The 18035-nt window shown below is 41.9% G+C and overlaps 1 protein-coding gene across 3 annotated transcripts in view; it reads right to left on the bottom strand.

Moving 5' to 3' along the window:
- The window catches only part of ST6GAL2 (ST6 beta-galactoside alpha-2,6-sialyltransferase 2), a 176072-nt gene that overhangs the window by 21823 nt on the left and 136214 nt on the right, over window positions 1-18035 (bottom strand). For all 3 annotated transcript variants that reach the window (XM_085053955.1, XM_085053956.1, XM_085053954.1), the window contains one exon: window positions 3273-4275. In XM_085053955.1, the coding sequence (XP_084910081.1) occupies window positions 3273-4218 (946 nt within the window). In that variant the 5' untranslated portion in view covers window positions 4219-4275. The remainder of the gene's footprint in view (window positions 1-3272; window positions 4276-18035) is intronic.

Raw genomic sequence — 18035 nt, 5'->3', positions numbered from 1 at the left:
AAAGATAATCACCCTCCCAGTGCTTCTTTTAAGGGGATCTCAAAGCCCAAAAGGTGCAAAGGAGAGCAAGACATTTAATCCACTGTCCAGAAACACACAGCCCCTGCTGGTAGTCTTCTATTTGGTCTATTTTTACCCCTGCCATCGATGCAAGCAGAGAATATGATTCAGGCCAAAACAGGCATGAAATGCCTTAACCCACAGGTAGTTTGTACAGCTGTTTATCTCCAGTCACTTAAAAAGTGTTGTCTCTAGCTCAAAAACTGGAGAGGCAAAAGTCTTCACAGATGATCAGCGTGTCTCAATGGAATCTTAGCCTGATCCTATCAAACTGGGATCTTTAATCTTCTCCCACCTTTCCTGTGCACTTCTTGTACTCCATACAAGGAAACATTGCAGCATACAGCCAGCAGTCTGATCTCAGACACACCTTTGCATTAACATGTCATGTCTGAAAAGAGGGATTTTTGTCAGATGCCCACCAAGCCCAACTCCTCAAAACCTATGATGGAGTAGAAGTTTTTTTCTGTGCCCCCATGCAGGGACAGCCCTAGCCTCAACACCTAGACTTCATCTGCCTTATCATAAGCATCTTGATTGTGTAGGAGCTAGAGGAAATGAACAGAAGCTGCAGGTACTCCACAAACTTGGAGATGGAAAAGAAAAACAAAAGTTTGTTGTAATGAATTTAAGAAAATAAATTTGGACCTCTGATTGTCTAAAAATTGTCAATCTGTTGGCTGAGAACTGGGAACTGGATTACGAAATGGGAATTGTATGGTTTGCAACTTAATTGAGAGACAGCATGATGCATTTCCAGTATCACTGATGGTGGTTCTTCATATCCAGATGAAAAACTTCTCCTTTGTCAAAAAGGTATGACCAGGACACAGCTTAATACTTATAATAGCTGGTTTTAAGTAAACTGGATTTAGTATTAGTATATATTTGTAGAAAAGCATTTTAAAGATCTAAAAAGTTTGGGGCTTGATCACAGATTCCTGTTACTTCCTGGGATCCCAAAATAATTGGTTGTCTCAGTTAATGGCATGTTCGTGATGGGAGTGTTTGCTATACTTGCATAGAATTTCCATGCCTATTTTCATTTAAAAACAGTCAGAGGGGTTGGGGAGAGGAGGGCAAAAGGCAGAACACAAATTAACATTTTTGCTTGTGTTTCTAATAGGAACACAGAAGAGGGAGCTAAAGACCTATGAAGGGAAAAGATCCTTGCCACTGCTTTCATAGGCGTTTTCTTTTCTCTTGGGAGAATAAACCATAGAATCACTGAATGGTTTGGGTTGGGAGGGACCTTAAAGGCCATCTAGTTCCAGCCCTTTGCCATAGGCAGGGATACCTTCCACTGGACCAGGTTGCTCAGAGCACCATCCAGCCTGGCTTAGACCATTTCCAAGGATGGGACATCCACAATTTCTCCAGACAACCTGTTCCAGTGCCTCACCACCCTCACAGTAAAGAATTTCTTCCTAACATCTAATCTAAGTCTCCTCTCTTTTAGCTTAAAATCATTCCCCCTTGTCCGCCATTGCTGTAGGCAGTCACTTGGCCCCCCACAGTCTGGGCCAAACCCTCTCCTCTGTCACAGGTATCTGCCCATGGCCTGAGAGACCAAGAAAAAACCTTCTGCAATTCCTGGTGCCTCAACACTTCTGTGCACAACAGGTATGAGATCAGGAAGTTCCATGTAGACCTTATCAAACCCCATTTTCCTCCCTTCAGGTGCCATCAGATGACATTTCTCATTTAAACCCATCTTCAGTAGAAAATGGCATAAGCTTCTGTACCCAGAAGCTTTCTAAGAAAACAGGTACATAGAGAACCAAGCAGCCCCCAGGTACCATGTCAAGCACCGAAGTCCACCTAGGCCATACCTGAGTGTGCAAATATGACTTGAAGCATGCAGTAATACATAATTATGTCAATATGTCACAATGTGCTATGGATTCTACATACAGCACTAATCCATACTGGTGTAAACTGAGTGTACAGGGGAACACTGACAGAAGAATCTGTTTCAGTCAAAGATAACATGTTGGAAGAACTGCTCCAGGGAGGAACTTGTAAGCTTTTTCACCCCAAAGATTTCTAAATTAGTGAGGCTTCCCATGAAATGGGAGGTTACCCTGGTGTGATTTTAGCTGCAGGCCAGCCGGGCACCTGTGCTGCACTGGAAGCCTATTACAGTAGTCTGATAATCCCAGCAGCTCCAACATATCCCAGAGACTTAAAGGAAACCTATTGGTGTCAAAAAGAGATGATACAGTGTGATGAAGCAAGCATTGGGATGTGATGTTCTGGAAGATGGGGAGGATTAATGACTGAACATCAACAGGTTTTTATAAAGAACTGAAAGAGATAACTCTTTTTGTTCCAGAAACAAGTTTGAGACATACATTTCATCCTTCTTTCAACACTCTCAGCATACTGCACATGTACTACCAAAATGAACTATTGAGACGTTAAAACAAGTAGTAGCACTCATTCTTGAAAAGAAAAAATAAAACTGACCTGGATTAGTTTTATGGCCCCACCATCCTCTCCTGAATAGCTACCACAAAACTCCCACCTTGAGATGGGGAATTCTAGGTGTCACTGACATCTCAGTGCTCCTGTAACCTCACTGACTCAGTGCAGCAATGGGAAAACAATGGGTGAAGATACTTGAACTCATTTAAATTCATTCTCAGAAGAGAGGCCAGGGGACTTGAGCTCAGTCCATGAAGCTACTCAAGGGTCTGAATTGTTTATGTCTGTGAACTCTAAACATGCAAGAGATAAAGAGGACACTCTGCTGCTTCTTGACACAGACACAAATGTCTGGGACAGCCATACAACAGCATTTTCTCATGGGCCACTGCAAAATAAAGACCAGTACAATGAAGCTTTGCAGAATAAAACCTGAACATGGCTTTAATCCGCTTAAGAAATAAACACATGTTGCAGACATGGTGAATATGGCAGATCTGATGAAACCAGTGCCTCCTTCATACTGCAAGCTGTAATATGATAAGAAGGCATCATTGTTCTCTTTAAATTAGATTATGACTTCAGGCCTGATTTTCCTTTCAGTTATATTGTTCTGAAAGGGAACAGCTTCACTGAAGTCCATTAACTTACATTCATGTAACTGCTGAGAGAGAACAACCAGAATTTACAGATCTGTGCTTGAGAAGTATGAACCTTTTGAAAGACAAACATAAACACACACATATACATATTTATACACACATGAATAGATGCATTTCACCCACCTATTTCATCCCCTAGTGAGGAGTTCAGTATTGCACCAGCAGACATAACTACTGCACAGCTCCCAAAGCCATGTGTATATAATTTGCCCAGTGGAATTTGAGGAACGTGCTTTTCCCATCCAAGAGTGGAGAAGGGAGCCTCCTTGCCATCTATTGTTTTCACATTCACTCTTTCTTTTAGCTCACAGAATAGCTGGTCTCCTGTCAACTTGGAGTTTCGTTTCCCCTTGAACCGCACCCCATGCTTATTGGTACTCAAATAATCTTTCATCGCCTTCTGCAGTCGAGGGTTTAGCATCTTGGAAGAGACATCCCCTTTCCAAAGCTTGTAAAGAAAGGATTTTGACATTGTGGAATACAGCCCATCCCAGTCATCAGATTCATCAAGCATCTGGCTTCTCCTATGCTTTGTGCTCCTTCTCCTCATTCTTCTCTGATGGCTCCAGCTGTTCTGTACAGTATTAACTTTTGGATTATTCATGTCAGCTGAAATGAATTTTTCTATCTCTTGAAAGTGGTTGTGTGACTGAGGCTGACCAGCAGCAAATAAATAATCATCACTCACTTGGTAGAAAGCACTTTTTGATTTTCTTCCTAACTGGGATGGAAAAAACTCATCTTCATTTCTAAAGGCATCTTCCAATACAGTCCATTTCTTAGAATTCCCAGTCCCCGATTTAAAACTACCTAGGAGATCTTCATTAAGAAGCACCTCATTCCCATCAATGGTTTCAGAGAATGATGGGTCCTGAATGGCTCCCATGATGACTCTCTGCTTGCCCTGAAGGGGCAGAAGTCTCTTTGTTTCAATGTAAGAAAAGGAACTTGGAACTGGCTCAGCAGTGTTGCTATCTGTAAAATAGATGAATATCACCAGGAAAAGCAGACCCCATGCAAAGATACCAAAGAGCATGAGTTGTTTCCACTGCTTCAAGTTAGGTTTCATGGCAGTGCCTTTACCAGCTCCTCTGTGCCTTGAAGTATTGGTGAACGAAAATGAAACCTGTAAAGAACATCAAATACTATTAAAAATTGTTCTAAAAATAGCTACAATTCAGAAATATCTCAACACATATTGATAGACGGTGCAGAATTGATCTCCAAGCAGCAGCACAGAGGATTCAGTAGCAGAAGCAGAACTCCAGAGCCTGCAGATACTGTAGGAGTGACACACCTTGGCTGTAACCACACCGTGACAGCTGCTAGCTACAAAAGAAGCTGGTGGCCAGTTTCTACAGTAACGCTGGATCCTGCCTTCAGGGCGATCATGTGCCTGCCTTCTCCTGCTACACCGAGCACAGCATTAAGAGAGCAAAAGCAAAACCCATGTCTGGCTGCATGCACAGTGGGAACAATATTAGCTGTTTTCTCTTTACCACTGAAAGTCCTTCTGCAGGGGAACTGTGAGAAAGGGACCAGGCAGGGAGCACAAACTCTAAGCTGCAGCCCTCTGCCCACAGCCTGGGAAGGATGGTGCTCTGTGCATATCATCAATGGATGTAGGAGAGAGCATCACATGAGTGGGTCAGAGACTAACCTCTTCCTCAGCTGGTATGAACTGGCAGAGCACCAGAGGCTACATCATTTGTTGCCTAGTACCAGACCCAAGTAAGAATTACTCCTGTCCCTCTGCTATGGATGCTGCATGCACACTGAGATGGCATGAAGGAGTTGTGCACATCAAGGAGCCAGGGGATTTGTACTTTCCAAAAAGGAAAATGGGTGGCACAACTATCTAAATACATTCCTTTAGCGTAAGACAGAGATTTACGTAACGGGAGTGGATAGAGAATGTCAGACCTAGACCTGGAAATATGTACCCTACTAATACCTGGGGGTTTTGGACAGCTTGTGCGTTAGTGGAAGGATGCATGTTCCAAATAAAACAAAGTCTGACTGAGGGGGCTGTGTTCCAAGGAAAATACATAATACATTGCTAGACCATCGAGCACACCATGCCCTTACACGAACTCACTTGCTTAATCAAGTGGTGTGAATATCAGTTACAAGGCTGACTGAAGCAAACACAGCCCTCCCCATCACAAGCCTTACCATTCACCTCCCTGCACCACAGTCATCATCAGCCTGAATTGCTACACTGCAGTGTAACTCAGTGTACTAATTAGTGACAGATCACTTACCTGATCTGAATTAAAAATAAGCCAAGCCCCTTCTGGAGTTTTCTTTCTAACCCATTTGTTTCAATGACCACTTAATGGTGGGACTAAAGAGCCACTTGTACCAGCCAGCTGTGATCAGCAAAGGGGAATGGGAGCAGGGGCAGGCTTGGATTTCATGACCAGCCTGCACCTCAGGAGCCACCACCTCATCACATCACATCACATCCAAACAGCACACACAGATTACGTGCCTCTGATAACACACTGCCTGCTCACACTGGCCGTCAGGAGGGACCCAAACCACAGTCACCACACGCTATCACCTTTCTGCAAGCCGCTAAAGTACATCAAAGCCGAGTGCAAGGTTAAACCAAAGCTGTAACTAAGGCTGTGTTTTCACATCAAAAAGAACCCAGCAGCAACATCAATATAAGACATTCTCTTCTCCGTCCCTCATTCCTGCACTGTGCCTCTGCTGCTGCCAACATCCCCGTGTATGGAACTGATACAGCAGGAGAAATACATGTTAGACTGTTCTTTTGTTTTAATTTTGTTGCTTTTTGGTTTTTTTTAACTGGGTCAGCCCTTCTATCCACTTCAGTGTGGTCACACATGCAGTTGTTTCAGCACAAACGGGGAAATCGCCTACCACAATGCAGAGGCGAGAACAAACCGCAGGTGGTAGTAGCAGAGATACTTCAGGCTGCCGTTTCTGCTGACCTCCTGAGAATGTGAGACTGCACTATTACATTTCCAAACACAGTGTATTTTAATGATCTAGCCAAAGCCTAGAACATTAGACAAAGACAGCTGACTTTGAGGCTCAAGGCAGTATCCAAACAGAGAGAGGATTCATAAAGTTATGCTTGGATGACCAAATTTCATTGCAATTTCTAATACACTGGAAAAAAAAACAACAAACCATGACTGTGATAACCCAGTGCTCCACATACATTTGGCTTGGCTCACACAAACCACATAGAAGAAAGCTATTACTCCAACTGACCCATTTCCTACTTGCACTCTGCTGCTGTAAGATTGCTCTCTGCAGTACCTCGACACTCCCACACCTTCCAATTTTAAATCACTGCAGGTGATGTCCTGTGGGAGTTGCCTTACAGTATATGGCTGTTGTGCAAGTTAGGTCTATGCTGAAGTTATTGCAACCTGCCTACTCATCAGTGTTCAGATGGTTTGCATTTTAAAATCAGCATTCTTCACCCATCTGAACTACTTTCATCTCTTTTTATCATTTTCCCTGATGTGTTTCCCCAGCACTTTTCAACACGTGGTTTCCAAACCACTGTGTAAGTTAGTCTTTGCTCAGTCAGATGTTTCTCCTGCTGAATATACATTTCTTACAGGATCTGCAATGGAAGCATCTTGCATGATCTTTTTACCAGATAACCTTGCAGGAAGTCAAAGTTATAAAGGAAGAGGTCACTAATATTTTCCACTGAGTCATGTAGCAAGTCCAGACACAATTTAACCTGTAACAAAATCTTACCATTTTCTCATGCCCTCCACCCCCACCCCAAGTTTTGTTGTATTTTATAATCACAAATTGATAAGAAACAGAAAGGCTTAGCCTTAATTCAGGTGTGAGACTACAAAAATTTCTAATTGTCCGTGATCGCATGTGTTTGGCACAGCAGACTGCCTCAGCATAAAAAATTAGCCAAGACTTCTAAATGCAGTATTCAGGTTACAATCTGAAAAAGGACTGAGACGCATTATCAATTATTTTTAAATTAAAGCAGACTAATATCTGCCCCTCCCCCAAGTCCCCCCCAACACTTAATGTCGTGATAGCACACTCATCTTGGTCAGTATGCACATAATAAGCATGCATATGATTACTTTCTTTGTGCAGCAAAAAAACACCCATGTAAAACAAAAAACAGTATGCAATAGTATATTTGTCAACAGTGCAAGTAAAAAGAGAGGCACCAACATGAATAAATCCAAAAACTTTACACATTAGCTACTGCAGAAGCTTATCTGCAATTTTGTGTTGTGAGTGGGGCCTCAAAAAGGATACCCAAATCTCTTGAAGACCAGAGCTATGCAGGCAAATCTCTGTGCTGCTTTAATGTTTTTTACTCACAAGAAATGCCTTGTCCTCCAGCAGTACAGCTGAGCTGGAAGCAAATTCAAGGTCATTGCTGTATTAGTTGCAAGAGGACCTCTACAACCTCACAGGATCTTTAAGGCTGCGTGCAGAAAGCTGCACTAAGTTCAGAGAAATATCAGTTTATCTTATCTCTGTCTACACTAAACATCCAGTCCTCTCCCCCTCAGCCCTTGCAGCTCCTCACACCTCACAGTCCCTGGCTTTGAAAATGTTTGGGAGGAGAGGGCAGCCCTTTTGCATGCTCCCCCAACCAGCCTCCTGCTGGCAGCAGACCCCTCTGCTGCTCACAGGGGTATCTTCCTCATTGCCATCTGGGGATGCACTTGGATTCATGCCCTGTGCTGCCTTCAGCAGCCCATCTCAATTGCAAAGAGAAAAACATTTGTGTAGGAAACCAGAAATGACAACTGCAATGAATTACACTGGCTAAATAAATAAAAACAGGTGGTTTCATGGGTGTAATTGCTGAAGTCCACTGGATGCTTCAGGAATAAACTTCCATCTCTTTATCTAAGCTCAACATACAGCTTTCAAACTGTTAAAGCAATTTTATGTAAGCTTTTAAATTATCATCAGCATTTCTCCTTGTCTCCAACTTCACCTCCCTACTGTAATAATCCTCCCTACTTACAGCAACTGAAGTCAAAGCTGCTGCTGAGGAGGACCAGAGGAATAAGTCTACCCCGAGGGAAACACCCTAGACTTAACCAAACCCAGCTTCCTCTTCAGCAGAAGTGATAAGTGATAAGCAGAAGTGATAACCCAGAGGCTGAAGACCTCATTTTCGTACATATCTCCTTTCTGATGGGCTCTTTCAATCATTAACTGATTTAAGTTTCAACTACCATATGGAGAATGGCTTTTTTCCTTTCCCAGCCTGATCCTTCACACAAAAGCCCTGGAAAACATGAGGCAAGGTACAAACAAATGAAGCAGGCAGAAAGGGAAGACTTATTTGCTTAACAGAGATATTAGCAGCAGCTATGAAAAAGAAAGGCAAACCCCAATGGTATCTTTGAGGCATCCCAGGAAATAAAGGCAATTCCCCAGTGGAAATTAAAGGCTGATTTTCCAGAAGCGGCACCCACTTGTGGGAAATTTCATTTTGACACGCTAAGATGCAAGAAACCAAAGAGTTCCCCCTCCCTTCACAAAGCCCATTGTTTTGCAACAAGGAGCACTTTTCATTTTTCTAAAGTAGGCCTCCTGACTATTTCTTAAATGAGAAAAGATGGATAAGGGAGATTTTTTTAATTCCTTTGAAACATTCCTTCCTTTCAACACTGTCTATTGTTAAAATTAATTTGTACAGACCCTGGCAGCTCAGAGGTCAGGATGGTTCAAGTTGATGTGCTAAGATGTGCACTGTTATGTTAAACAGGGTTTTTCTTGGCTGCAGCTTTGCAGCAAAGGTCACCACAGGGTTATTTGGGGTAGCAAATGTTAGCTGTGGGCAACCATTCCCAAAGGGCTGAGAGTCAGACCAAGGTTTATTTGATGGAAAGCTCAGGCAGCCTGAACAGATAGCAAATGCTCCATTAGTTTGCTTCATCTCTTAGTCAGCTAATTCCAGAGTATTAAGAAACCTCTGGCATAGGGCAAGACAGCTGGAGGCTGCATTTCCAGGGTGGGGAATACACTCATCCTCTCATGTGGGAACTGCCAAATTGGTTTTAGTGTTATCACATCATTTCTGTGGTGGAAGCCATACAGTAGGCAGCAATAGACAGGCAAGCCTGTGGGGAGTGGTGACTGCCAAAAGATGTATATTAGTCCATGGATGGCCTGGGCATTTGTCTCATTGGTTGTGATTAGGCCTCCTAATTAATGAATCTCTTTTGGACAACTTCCTTGTTAGTCCTGATAAATCTGGCTCTTTCCTTCAATGTTATTCAGAGGAGTTAAGCTGCATTCAGTATTTTCTGTGGCAACCTAAGAAACTGTCTTCTGAAACAAAGAACAAACATCCAAACAAATCTGAAGCAGGATTATTTTTCCAATATTGCCTTTTAAACCTATATTTAATTACCTACTTAGAGAAAATTCCTTGGGAGGTATTGAAATAATGGTATTGCTAACCTGAATCACCTACTAAACATGAGCCAGGTGTCCCAAGTCAGAGCATTTGGAAAGTGCAGCCTGAGGTTCTTGCTTCTGAGGACTGCAGGCAGGCAGTGTGCCTGTTCTTGGGTCCTCTGATAATACCTAGGATTTCAAGTTAAAGGGGATGGGAGTGAAATTACTTTTTTTTTTTAATTTATTTTTACTAATGACCCATTTCCAGGAGCTTAGGCTGTAAGAAAATTGCCAAATATAGTGAAACTTGCAGTAAAACTCACTCAAGCTGGCAACCCAGCAGCTGGAGAAATGCTCAGTGGGGTTTCTGCCAAGGAGCGTGTCCTAGATTATTCTGTAGGAGCATGGGGGCTTAGATGCATCAATCTCTGGGGTTTAGTGGAAGGTCAAAGTTCTCTTCTATGCATCTTATATCTAGTCTCCATGCTCCATCATCAAGTTCAAGCTCACTGGCATTGAAGCCAGCTATTGCTTTCCCACATCCCACAGACCACATACAGGTTGTCTTTGGCTGACAGAAGGGGAGTAAAAATAACCATAGCAGCTCTTAGCCTTCACATGCAGACTTTCCCACCACCAGTGGAAATGTTTACCACAGCAACAATGGTCAGGGAGAACCTGGTTTCCCAGTGACTGACTGCACCTACCTGAGCTGCAGCAGCTTTTCTCAGGAGCCATGAGAGCAGCTCTCACTCTGACTTGCCCTGAGATTCACCACTCTGGCCAGGATTTCCTCACAAATTTCAGGTAAGGGGAGACAACTGAACCTCTCTGGCTTTTCCAGACTGGTTATGAGCTGACCACAGTCTTGTTACTCTGAGGGTTTCTAAAGAAATGCACTACATACCACTTCACGTGAAATTCAGTACAACTTCAGTATAAATCACTTCCAGGCTCTTTAATCAAAACTACAAAGGGGCAGAAGTGTCACACAGTTGTGTGAAGACAAGCAGTTTTCACAACACAAATCACCCCCCACAGCCTCTCAAGGAGCCCTTCACACAGACAAGTACTATCTGCACTCAGCCTTATCTACTTCTGACCCTTATTTTGCCGTTTGCTCTTACCACACCTTTGCTGTGTCCTGGCCCTCTTCACAGCAAGATGCAAAGGTTCAAGGATACTTCAGGTTGCTGCAAATGCCAGCAGTGCTTGGTTCCACCATGAGACACGGGTGGCCCCAGTCCCTAGAATGCCCACACACACAGAGTAAAGAAGCAGATGAAATAGCTTTACTGCCCTTGCAGATCTACCAGCTGGGTGTTTTGGCTGGGTTTTGGTCATATTTCAGCTGCCACAGCACTGTCTTTTGATCCAAACAGCAGGGGAATAAAATCCACTCGTATCTACATCAGTATAAAACCACTACAAATACCCAAAGACAGTGCAAGTCACTTTTCCAAAGTGAAATTCAGTATACCACTGCACAGTCATGGAGTGATCTAGGTTTGCACAAACACCATCCCAGCTGGCCCCACTCTTACCCCTCTGCAGTTCCTCTGCAGATCAAACCACGCAGCCACATGTGGTTTTTCCGTGTTATCTCTGTGCAGCTCTCTTCCCTCACACAAACTGCAGGTTGCAGAGGAGCTGCAGTTGTTCCCAGGGGATCTGATCACCATTAAGGTCCTAGGAAGCCAAATACTGTGCAGACAGAAACATCAAGCTGGCCGGAGATAAAAGCCAGGTGTGGAAAAAAGGTGCCCAGACTGATGGCCATCACTTACTGGAACATCCTCCACTCATACATAACCACCTCATAAAGGTATTTAGTTTTATTGCTGCAGCGAGGTCAATGAGGAGGAAGTGAGTCGTACAGCAACACAGGGAGGAAGAAGTAAGGGTTGGGGGAGGCTGGGGCACTGGGCCAGGAGAGAAGGAAGCCTGGCTGCAGGGCAGCGTGGAGGGCAGGAAGGCAGAGACTGAAAATAAACTACACCCTTAGTGCTAACAGAGGAGCCAAACAACACCTGCCAGAGGCAGCAACACCTCAGCACCATGGGGATGAGAACTGGAAGTGAAAACTTCCTCCCACCAGAATGAGCACATCCTTCCCCTTGGGAAAGCACTGTGAGAGCCTTGCTACTGCTGAGGGAAGGCTCTGGACATGAGCATCCTACCCTATTCCCCCCAAAATGGGAAAGAGGCCACCACGTTCCTTCAGCAGATGGGAAGCCTGGGTGAGCATCAGCACCCATGCTGTGTCTTTCCCCCTCACTCTGGACAGCCAGTCCCAGGTCAGTGGCTGCTTCCTGCCACCCCTGTGATTGGGAAAGGGGACCTGGAGTACTGACCCTGATCCTTGCAGGTGGAGCACAGCCCTTGCACCAGGGCACTTTCAGACTGAGCTTTGCAATGGATCAGCACTTAAAAGTTTCCCCTGTGAATGTTACTTCACACCCCATGGCAGGGATGCTCAAAAATAAAGGCACGGATGGTGCCTGAGGATACTCAACACAAGCAGGAGTTTACAGCCTGGCTTTCAGTGGGACTTTCTATTACTCACCCACAAAATAAGGTTTTAATCCCATTCCCCCCTGCAAAGGCAGAGTTCAGGAGCAGCCTGTGCTTATGCTCTGTTTTCATGTGTAACTGAACAGGACGGCAGGAACCTCTTAATGTCCCAAAACAAGACAGAGAGGCACAGAGAAATGGATAATACTACTCACTGTCTAATAAAACAGAAGAAAAAAAATCCAGCCAACAGACATAACTGTATTTGGTCTCCCCCCCTCTTTTTAAGGGACAGCTTTTGATACCATACTTGCAAAAACACATAATTCAAAAAAGGAAGGAAGTGCTTTGAGGGTTTTTATTTAAAGCTTGACAGGATAAACGAATCACAGTCTCATTAAATCACACAAATCTCAGGCTGCACACAAGACTAAACCACGAGAAATAGGACATTACAAATCCTCATGCAGTTCTACACTTCCAGCACAACAGCTCATTTTATTTCTGCTCTTGGCAAGGTTAGAATAAAAGGCTTCTTTTCTTTGCTCCATAAATGTTTTTAGATGCTATATTACTTGAACTTAACACAGCAGTAATTGCACTGAAAAAGGGCAATCTGAATTGCTTCCTTAAAGAAGGAAACATTTATACTAACACACACATGAACAGAGAGTGCAGTTACAAAAGATCTGTTTCAATCCCATCACAAAAAACTTGACCAAATTCACTAATTTCCAGGCAGAAGTGATTGGAGAATTTTGATTTCCTACTCTAAAACAACAGTGTTTTTGTGAGATACTGATTATCCACACCTATGTAGAAGTATATTTTTTGTATGTTCTTACTGTATGTTTCCAACACCATAGGCACTGTTTTGCTTTCCTTTTAATTACTAACTTCTTTATTAGAGTCTAATTTGTCTTTTTACATTTGTTCCAGAAAGGAAGCAACTCAGCCCTTGTTTAAAAACTCTATCTTAGAACAACATTAAACAAGTTATTCCCTGTTTCTCAGCTCTATCACACTGCCAATTTCTATTTGTTTGTGTTAGCAAATAAACTGTAAGAGGATATTTAGAAAATTATCATTGTTAACATCTCATTTCTATATACTCATATACATACATACAAACAACATGCCTGTTATGTACTTATTTGCCTTAGTCTAAAAGCTTGAATGAAAAGTTTCACCGTGGAAGAGGGCTTGTCAAACTGAAGGATGAAGTCAGTTTAGCCCTTGTTACATTACAATCTGAAAATGAAATTTCCTGGACTGAAACCATTTCCCCCTTTTTTGTATATTTTAATACTTAACATGACTATGCTGATAATAAGCCAACCTACACTAGCTGGGATATTTTGGTTGGCTTCATAAAGCAAAATGAAGTGATATTAGTATATCCCCCCCTCTTTCTTTCCCTCTCCATTCTGGCACTGTTTTATGCATGGCCCTGGGCAAAATTAGTTTAAACTATGACTAGATCAACAGAAATCTCTTCTGTGGGTGATACAGCTGTTTGTAACCTGACATGAACCACTGGAACCTGAATCCTATCTGTCTGTGGAAATTTTGCTGAGAAACAGGAGCTCTAGCAACAACCAACACAAAACTAGTATGAGCAGTAGTGACAAACCAAGGTTGTTGCCTGGGTGCTTTAGAGCTTTCCCCTTTGTCAATCACTGATGCCCATCTTTTCTCCCAGCACTTGCTATTCACTCCCTACAAATACAACTGACTTTACAAGGTGGAAGGTAGCTGAAAAAACATTAGGGCCTCTGAAAACTCTAACACCATTAAAACAGTGAGAAACTGAGGTAAGTGAGAAGCAAGACAGAGCTGACTAGCTCCCAAGATTCTTTGCATTAGCTGCTTTTGTTATAAAAGTTAGAAGGATGGGATAAGATTGGGACCATCCCCACTGGATGTTACTGTGGAATTACCATTTGATGGTAATTTTCACCATCATAAGAGACAACAAAACCTGAAACCTTGTCCTTGGAGATCTAAAGGCTACTACAGAAGAATCTGTGAAAGAGTAAATGTGTCACTTTCCAGGATACTTGGCAGAGGTTTTTGTGCCTTTATCTCTAAAATAAAGTCTCAATTTAAATGCTGACTTTGAAACCTGAAGTTAACCAGTATACATGTAATATATTCTCTTCATTCAATTGTTCGACAGGTAGGATTACCAAAATTCTCATTTCAATATTTCTTAGTATTTCAAAAGCTGGTTATGCTTTTCTTGGTTTTCAGCCAACAGGAAGGCCTTTGAAATATCATCGATGTCATTAAAAAGCCCTCCTTCTAAGACTGCATTTAAGTAGCCAAGACATGCAACTCCCTGCCTGTCTTCTGCACACTCTGTTTAGAAGATGTAGGTGCATCTGCTGAGAAGGTGCCGATGAAAAGCATCCTCTGCACAGAGCATAGCCATCCTCTCATCAATATACCTGAAACTCTCCTTCTCCTCTCCTCCCCTGCTGCACACTGACAGCTCAGCATCCATGGGAACAGACCTCCTCACACCTGTGGCAAGGAGCAGCTGGGGTGTGCCCACACCTCCCTAGCAAACCCACCTGCTTGCTTTCCCAGGGAGCCTCTTTTGAACAGTGCTTGTTTCTCTTCTGGTTTGTGGCCTTCCCAGGAAACATGAGTTTTCCCTCGCCATGGCACCATGCACCATTTAGGAAAGCTACTGGCAACACTCAAGCCAACCACTGGGAGAATCAGGAAAAAAGTTTGCAAGGATGGAGATGAAACATTTATGTGATTTTCTCCTTGCCTAGGGTAATACAGCCCCAACACTTGCCCACAGCTTTTAAGTGCTAAAGGCACAGAGCAAGTAATAACACAAAACTAATTCACTGTCCTAAATCAATCAGAAGAAGGTTTTCTTGCCAACATGAAAAGACACTGCTCTGAAAAAGAAATCTTTGTTTTAACATAGATTGATTCCTTAGCAATACCCAATCCTGTCAAACATATTCTGTTGATAGGGTTTAGTCTTCCTTCAATCCCATTCAGACATTAAAAAAATGGGGGAAAAAAATTAGTCTGATCTAAAAACTAATGCTTAAATGTTTCTAGTATTTTCAGGATTCTTGCCTTTATTTCAAGATTTAGATCCATACTTCTACTCAGATTGTTAGCAGAGATGTTTTACTAACAGTTAAAACTTCTATAGCAGATATAGACTATACTACACAGGAAGACTGCAAGCAAAGCAAAATTTCCCTAGTTTCATCAGGCTGGATTGTCTTTTTTTTTTTTTGAATCTTGGAGAAAAATGCATTGAAGTTCATACTAAAGATGGGTATAAAAATGCAAATAGATGTATTAGTTACAATCATAAATTATGTCAAGCAGTGACGAGACTCTTGTTCTGGTGTTCAGCTGTGCTCAATCTACCCCAAACTCTTTCACATTTTTCAGTATCTATGCAAAACATTCTGTTGTGCTTGTTCTGCTCAAGTAAAAGAGTAGAATTCTTATGAATCACTACTTGGACATGAGGCAGTAGAGCAAGATGCTGACTATCTACCTGGCAGGTAGGAAATTCCCTACCATGGCAGGTAGGAAACCTGCCACTAGTAGTAAACCTATCAATCACCAAACCCAGTTTGGTGAATTGATTAAACCAAATTTACCCCTCACGTAAAGCAGAAGGAATTCTATATGGGAACAGTATATATGTTTAAATCCATTTTAATGCATTGTGTAATTTCATGGTACTTCTAGTAACTTCTGTGAATTTTATTACATTAACTCTCCAAATATGAGACCTGATATTACACCCATTAGACCCTGGAAGGTCATGAGAGACACCAGGTTATTCTCAGGGAGTAATGGCACAGCTCTGTGTGCTCCCATTACCCCACTGTGCATTGATGCAAAGCTACAGGAGAATTCTGTAGCACCTCACAATCCTGAAGTGACATTTAAGTAGAGGGATATAAAGATTTTAAGATTAATTTATGAGCAGCTGTGGACCAGTTTACTTACAAACCACGTTTATTCAAACATATCTTGTACCTCAAATTCTGCTTTTCCATTTAAAGAGCCCAAATCTGTGAACAGTAACAGCCACATAAGCTGATTTTTTTTTTTTTTACTTCAGCACAAGAAAATGAACACCACTGAGCTTTTCTTAAACAAGCAGGCAGACAATGTCATGCCCTACAAGAACCAAGAGAAATATTGTTTAAAGTTACTTGGAGAGGAGTGAGTATCCACAACCCCAGACCTGAGGTTCAGCTCTGGACCCAGAACCCCACTGGCAGCATTTGCACGCAAGCAAGGTCTCCCTGCAAATCTGAATCTCGATACTGCCATGATTTCATCTAAAGATGCTGTGCTATTACAGATTTTCTTCTATTTTAACTACTTTTTCAGATATCGAAACCTCTTCAGCTTGCTCTGAAAGCAGCAGAAATTATTAACAGTGAACTAATTTATGATGAAATTGATTTATCATACTAACTAGAAATAATTTTTTAAGCTTTAATTGTTCAGATTTGATACAGCTCTTTAAGAATCCTATCCAATGTGCTTTCACAAATCTCAGTGGATAGTATTTATCTGACTTATTTACTAATTACTTCCAAATTACAAGTGTCCCTCAGGTCTGAATCATTTCTGATGAAAGAATGAGCAGACTTTTATACCATGAGGGAAGAGAAATTAAAAGAGAAGAATTTGTATGGTTCAGATCAGGGTAATGGAAGTTTGATTTCTTTAAAGTGTTTTCTTACTTTATCACCACATGCAGCTAACAATTTGTATCTGCTAAGTCTTCTATGCAATCACCATGCCTAGATCTCCTAGGGCTTTTTTAGTGAAAGAAGATAATCTTTAAAAGCTATGGCAAAAGCAGTATTCCAGACTGCAGATACTGTAAATGTCACAGTCTCCATAAAGAAACTGAGCGTGGACAAGCACATGAGGAATAATCACATATTTTCAAGACACTTAAACAGAACAGCCCAAGGGCACACTGTAGAGGAGCCCATGTTTCCATCAGTGGGTAACGTTTTCCAGGAGCTGAAGAATCCAAGTCTGTCTGAATTCTAATATATCACATTTCTGCCAAGCATACTGTTGTATGAAACAGGCACACTGGTGTCTTTAGTTTAAAATCAATTTCACTTGGCTTGGGCATCAGAGAATCAGGGGAAAAATAGACTTTTAGTATATGACATTAGCTTTCTAAAAGCACCATCTTTTTCAGAAAATGTAACATTGTTAATGCAATAAATACTTAATGTACTCTATGTACTTTCTGTACGGCTATTATTTCTCCAGCATTTCAGCCAGTGACTGGTAACTCCAGATTACAGCAGTGTGTCCTATGGCATCACCATCTCACTATAATCACCCCTTGATTATATCTCACTATAATCACCCTTAAACTTCAGAAGCAGTAACTCTATTCTGAACTGTCTCCAAGACCTATGAACCAGTCACATTGCTGGAAGTCTTGACCCAATTTGTCTTTCTCTTGACGACACTTTTATTTAGCATGCCTGTTTCCAAGTCACTTGACATTTTCCCTAAGTACTTTTCATACATGAGACTTGCAACTGTCTTCCTTTGTAATCTCACTTGAGATGGATGGAAAATAAATTATATGAATCTTTTGCTTAAAAAGATATTGCATTTTAAAGAACAGGAATGTAACTTTTTTGTTTAGCAGCTCTGAATGCAAAATTCAATTTCAGTTTATATGTGGAACTGATGTGGCATCAAACTTTACTTTCTGAGAAACTTGGGCAGTAAGGTAATGAGGAACTCTTGTTGCTCTGCTGTTACTGACACACTTCTGCTTCAAAACCAATCCCAAACAACTGAGGTGAAATATCACATACAAAGCTGACTTCAATTCAGTGGTAAAGTAAGGAAGACTTCACACTCTTATCACATATACTTACAGGGTACATTCACCACTCACAGTTTTGAGTCACAAAACCCCATCAGTGTCCA

Source organism: Lichenostomus cassidix, chromosome 1 (genome assembly GCF_008360975.1).
Source record: "Lichenostomus cassidix isolate B80296 chromosome 1, HeHo_3.0, whole genome shotgun sequence".
Lineage (NCBI taxonomy): Eukaryota > Metazoa > Chordata > Aves > Passeriformes > Meliphagidae > Lichenostomus > Lichenostomus cassidix.
The sequence above is the reverse complement of the archived record's forward strand: the minus strand, read 5'-3'. Positions and strand labels throughout refer to the sequence as shown.